This window comes from Tupaia chinensis, unplaced genomic scaffold, assembly GCF_000334495.1.
Source record: "Tupaia chinensis unplaced genomic scaffold, TupChi_1.0 Scaffold000311_2, whole genome shotgun sequence".
NCBI lineage: Eukaryota > Metazoa > Chordata > Mammalia > Scandentia > Tupaiidae > Tupaia > Tupaia belangeri.
The window spans coordinates 6318826-6324906 of NW_006159803.1; the positions used below are offsets into that span (position 1 = coordinate 6318826).

General features: G+C 36.7%; 1 protein-coding gene across 7 annotated transcripts in view; it reads right to left on the bottom strand.

The window, feature by feature from the left end:
- The window catches only part of PPP2R1B (protein phosphatase 2 scaffold subunit Abeta), a 37779-nt gene that overhangs the window by 14710 nt on the left and 16988 nt on the right, over nt 1-6081 (bottom strand). For 6 of the 7 annotated variants that reach the window (XM_006150975.2, XM_006150974.2, XM_006150973.3 and 3 more), the window contains exons 12-14: nt 4189-4343; nt 3598-3740; nt 2641-2732 (exon numbers count right to left, since the gene is read on the bottom strand). In XM_006150975.2, the coding sequence (XP_006151037.1) occupies nt 2641-2732; nt 3598-3740; nt 4189-4343 (390 nt within the window). Of the gene's footprint in view, nt 1-208; nt 2209-2640; nt 2733-3597; nt 3741-4188; nt 4344-6081 lie in introns of those variants that run through there. The other variant, XM_006150976.3, reaches the window with a different exon arrangement.

A 6081-nucleotide genomic window follows, 5' to 3' on the forward strand; every position in this document is an offset into this window, starting at 1 on the left:
TTGCTTAAGTCAGAAACAATGAAGTCCCTAAAGTGGGGGGAGGGGGTAACCCCAAAAGACAGGGTCCTGCTGAGCTCCCTGACCCATGCTTAAACACAGCTCACTATCTCTCCCTTCTACAGTCTTAGGCGGGGAGGTCAACGCACAGGGCTCTGCAAGGCAATACACAGGACATTTAAAAAGTCTATCCCCAAGTCAATGGCACTTCCAACCACAGAATAAAGCAAAGGGTCCAGTGCAAAATTTGTTTCAAGAGTCAAGACAACAGTCTCTCAAATAGGAAATTCAATGAAGAGGAAGCAATATAATTTGCAGACAATAAAAAATAACAAATTATGAAACTAAAATATAAATATTACAGCATAATAGTTTAAGATTCTAAAATGATAATGTATAAAAGCTTTCTGCTTAGGAAAACATTTCATCATTAGCCCCAAAATATCACAAAATGGAAATTATTGCAAGGTAATTTGGCAGTTTAAAATGTAGGTAATTTGATTTTAAATTTCTATTCTGTTTTCCTAAGGCAAACTTAAAAATATGTAAGTCAAATTTAGTTTCACTCAATTGTTTAATGTACAAAGTTTTATAGGAGTCTTTGTGCCTTCACAAAACAAAATAAGGCTCACTAGATTTCAGAGGCTGTGAATGAACTCAACAATTCAAAAACTAAAACAGACCAAGCAAACCACATAGTAAGATGCACTGAAAGAAAAATAAGCTATGATAACACCTCGTTAACTAAAATTTGTTAGACAAGGCAATTTGATTAAGTGGAAAATGTAAATAAATTTAAAAGAAAACAGTAGTTAAGTTCTCTAACAAATACGTATGTATATATCTGAAGTATAAAGTATAAACTGAAGGCGTTGACTAAAATGTGTGACCTCCTAGAGAACATCAGGGAAGATATTATAATTGCAATGAGTGATTGGTAATGGGCACATCAACTGGCAAATGGTGCTTTTTAAAGAGAATTTTTAAACTATTTAAGTAGTTCACATACATTTCCTCACATTCTATTATTTTGCTTCAGTAAATTCTTTACCTTAACTTATTATCTTAAATGCCAGCAGGAAAAAAAAAGATGTTACTTTAAAAGTAGAAAAATAAATACTTCCAATGATAAGATTCCAGCATCACTCATTCCAAAAAAAAAAGCAATGAAGCTTTCGGTTTGGAAAACTACTGTATAATGTAGCAAGGACCAGATAAAGCAACAGAACCAGGAAGAGCAGGAAATTCACACAGGGTTATACTACTGGTTCCTGTACTCACTAGAAATACAAAACTGCAATCATACAATGAAACAGCAGTCCTGCTTATTAGGAGGCACTACAGTTCAAGTTTTTCAGAAGAGAGAGAGTGGTATTTTTAATGCACCCACAGTGGTGAGCCACTGAAATTCAGTTAGGTTTTAATATCACTTGTTAGCAGCAAGATATGTCCATACTTCAGGTTTCTGAATGACATGATTAAAGTCAAAATCAAGCAAATAAAAAACCAACCAACCAATACACAAGCCCTGAGTTTCAATATTCTCCTTTCATTCATGTGAAGACACTGACACAGACCATCATAATCCAGGAAAATGTGGCTTTCACTGTAGTTAAATTTCGCTGTAGTTACAAGTCTCACAAATTAAATTGTTTATAAAATACTGGATTGTCGGGAAAGTCATGACACATTTTTGCACCAAAAACCAGAAAAACATACCATGACTTTGCCAACAACTTAATAAGTGACTTTAAACCACATGCATTTAACTTTGGAATGTAGAGACATACAGGCACATGTAAACATAAAAGAATTACTCCACTCCACATCTGGGTCCACCTATCCAGGCTTTGCCCAGAATATGAAGTGGTTGGAGCCTGATTTAACTGTGAGGATGCAGAAGCCCAGGTGGTGCTGGATAAAAAATTCAACAGATAAACAAGAGGTGACTGTACCAAGTCTCAGGAATTGGTCAGTAAGAATGGCTTACTCATCCCATAGGAAGACATGTAAAAAAACAATAACATTTCATCTTTAGAATCGAGTCACTGAAATTTGATTTCTTCTAAGTTGCTGCCATTTGCTTGGATGAGATCTTGAAGCTTTCCCATTTTTTTCTCCACCCAGTTTAGGAACACATTGACTAGAGATCTGTGATAAGAATTTAATATAGGCTTTTCCCTTCTGTTCCTTATTATGCCAGTGCAAGAACTGAAAAATTCCAAACAGAATCGGGTTAGTGGTACAGGAAGTTCATGAACAATCTATGTGAATACTAAGTATGAGAACAATGATTGAAACCATAAGACTAAGAACGTCTCTTTGCAGCACTTTCTTTACTCTCCCCAGCCAATTAGAAGTTAAACTTTAAAAAAATACTGCAATCCAAATTAAAAACTGTTCTTATAGTAATAATCCTATTCCTACTCAGTCTTAGACATGGAACTGAGAAAACAACCTGCTCACTTATAAGAGAATGGTGGGCCAAAAGAGTTCTGACCAAAAACAGGCACCAGCATTCCAGGAACTCACCACTCTCTGTCCCCATGATACTCATCACCCTGCCCATTAAACACCCTCACATAATAGAAGTGAGTTCCCATTAACCACAGCATAAGCTCTAAGAAAAAAAAAAATACATACCACTTATAGCTTCCTGTGCAAAGTATTTGACATCCATGTCTTCGTCTTGACCTAACTTCTGCAGTACTGGCTTAACTTCCTCCTGCAAAGCACTGAAATTCATAGTAGTAACTGTGAGAGGCAGTTTAGTGAACCAGAGAAATTCTTTATGGTGTATATACACTGTGGTAATTTTTAAAGTTTAAAGTTAAAAGTTAAAAAGTTAAATTTTTTTTCTTTTTAGAGGTTTTTGCTATAGGGCGCGTGCGCTCGCCAGACAGATAGAAGAGACAGAGAGACAGAAAGCGAGAAATCACCCCCCCAGGGGAGATGGCCACACCACAATCCCTTCTCCTCTATTCTCCCCTCGGGATCCTGGGCACACACACACACGCCCCTGGCTTGAGTTTTAAGTACCGGGTCTGGGACGCAAACCGCAGTCGACTACATGGGAGTCCAGCGACATAGCCATTACACTAACTGCTGGTCCCCCCAAAATTTAAACTTTTAAACTTGACAAATATGTTAAACCATTATCTAGAGAAGTTCTCAGCAAAATTAACTTCAGAAAATTGTCTACATATAAAGAACTTAAAGTAAAACTTAAAGTGGGCATTCTTTATAATTCAAACTGAAAACTGGATGCTAAATTATTTTATTATTTTATTTAAATAAACCCAGATATTAGGTAAAGTGAAAATCACTGAACTTAATTTTAGCTATTATTCCTCACTAGAATAGTTAAAATAAACCTTTAAAACAAGAATAACACTGGGACCAGCAGGTGGCATGGTGGTTAAGGCACTGGACACTCCCATATGGCCGACCACGGTTCAAGTTCTTGACTTGTTGGCTTGCTTTCTCACTTTCCTCTCTCCTCTCTCTGTGTCTCTCTCTGGTCAAATTAAACTGAGTGAAAGAATAAATAAATAAATCTTTAAAAAAAAAAAAAAAACAAGAATAACACTAAAATCTTACTCAGTATCTAGAATTGGTCCAATTTTTTGTAGAGATTTGGCCACATTGAAACGAACATTTGCTACTTGGTCTCCTGCCATTTTCAATACTATGGGCAGCATTTGCTTAGTGGTTATTTCCTGACCACAGGCTTCAGATAGTGCCTAGAAAAAGAAGACAGCACATTTAGAATACTTTTATTAAAAAAATATATATATACCTCCAAATCTAATAAGACAAATTAGTATTTACTAAGAAAGTAACTGACCAACAAGAAAATGTTTCTATTGGATAGTCGGGAAAGTCATGACACATTTTTGAATAGGAAATAGAAAAATACGTCATGACTTTCCCAACGACCTAATAGTTTGAGGCTCTGAATGAGGGACATACAGTAGCATTCACAGAATCAGAGAATTAGGCCAGAATTCACAACTAAATTGCTATTTTAAAATACTACTGTTGATTTTAACATCAATTTTGAAATCGACATTTTCTTTCATCTAACTGTTCAAATTACTCAGCAGTGTAAGAAATATATTCCAAATAGATAGCAGTATATTCAGAATTGAGAAATATAAGTATGACTAATTGCTTTAATACGATACTTACATTAATGCAGAATAAAGTGGTCATTCTATGCAAGTAGTTAGGATCATTTGCCATTATTAATACTTTGGGAACGATAGTATTTTGTGCCCACTCTGTACCAAACTTCTGAACTAGTTTCATGAGGTTGTTGGTGGCAGCTTCTCGGATGGCATATACTGCAGAAGAGATCAAGAATACATTCTCATATTGCTTATTACATTATAACCATAACTAGTTTTCTTACATGAATATCAAACATGTATCAAACACAAAATCTCTGCAAATAAGACTCCAAATGAAATCCCACTGCAACAACAAGTATGTCCAGCCATAACTCACACTGATCTTTACTATAGTTTCAAAATGTGTAATACCCAAAGAATAGGGGTGTACGGAGCTCATTATATGCACATCACTTAATTAATAAATACAAACATCCACTATGTACTATGTGTTATAGAAAGAGCACATAAGCTACTTTCACACAAAGATCATATGCTCTTACCAGAGGATGAAAGCTCATGAACTCCACGAAATCACATGGTGTGAGCCTGCTAATCATGACAGATGACATCATGCAGTAATGATAGTGAAGGCTATGGAAGTTCAGAGAGGAGTGAATAGAAAGGACTGGGAAGGACTCAGGAAAGAAAGAGCCCTTACACTGGGCAGTGAAGATTAGGGAGGACTTATCTAAGTAAAGAGAAGAGGGGAAGAATTTTTGGAAAGAAAAAAAAAAAGAAAAAAATGTACCCAGGGCACAAAAGAAAAAACCTGAAACCTCGGAGACTTTGAAGTTAGATAGATAGGGTAGACCCAGAACACAGCATCTTGAAAGCTAAATTCAGACACAATAAGGAAAACGATGGGTTCTACAGCAAACTTGTGACCTGATGACCAATGTAGTGTTTTAGCAAGATTTTTTCAGCAGCATCAAGAACAGCTGAGAGGAGAAAGATGTCAAGGAGATTATGTAAAAGTGACTATGGTCATCTACATAACAGCAAATTAAAACTGTAGACCAACTTGCTTCTAGTCCATTAGGTTGACAAAGATGTCAAATGTCTTCTGTGAATTAAAGTGCCTGCTTTAATATCTAATAATTTCCTACATGATCATTTATTGAAGACACAAGGCCAGCTGGGAGTATGGTGGTTAAGGCAGCTGGATCCCACATGGCTAACTACTCAGTTTTATAATGGCCTAAAAAATAAGCTAGGCATGTGTGCAGCACACCCAAAATCCCAAAAGGAAGGAGAGATGAAGGAGAAGGGACTTCGATGAGGCCATCCCCCATAAGGGGTGTTTTCTCACTTTCTCTCTCTCTCTGGTGAGTGCATGGGCACTCTGGAAGAAAAAAATAAAAAATAAAAAGACATCATAAATCTAGACAATACAGGTCTGAACTACTATCCTCTCACAATTTACTGCTATATACAGCACTGAACAAAGGCAGACCTGGTGTCACTTCTATTCATAGGTCCAGTAAGACTCAAAAGTTGGGCTTAAATAACAATTGAACATGGTAGGTACTGATTCCTCATTCTACTTTTCTGGCCAGGAAGGCCCAACTCTCCTGTATGACAGAAAAGGCAAAAATAGCTATCCAAGCCACAGCCTGAATGAGAGACAATTTATACAAACCTCCAAATAAAAAATCTACCTTTTCCCAGTCCACAGATCCTTATGGGTAATGATGCTGAGAATGGGCAAGACAGCACACATAGCTATGCAATTTATTACCAACACTTAAACCAACCAAAGTCCATGGGAGAAGTAATTGCCAGTAACATCCAGAAGCACTCTCTAAAGAACAAGCTCAGATTAGCAGCTTTACCTATCACTGATACACTGCTGCCTGACAGACAAGAGGATATATCCATGTTCACGAGAGGCTCAGTCACCTGCTCATTC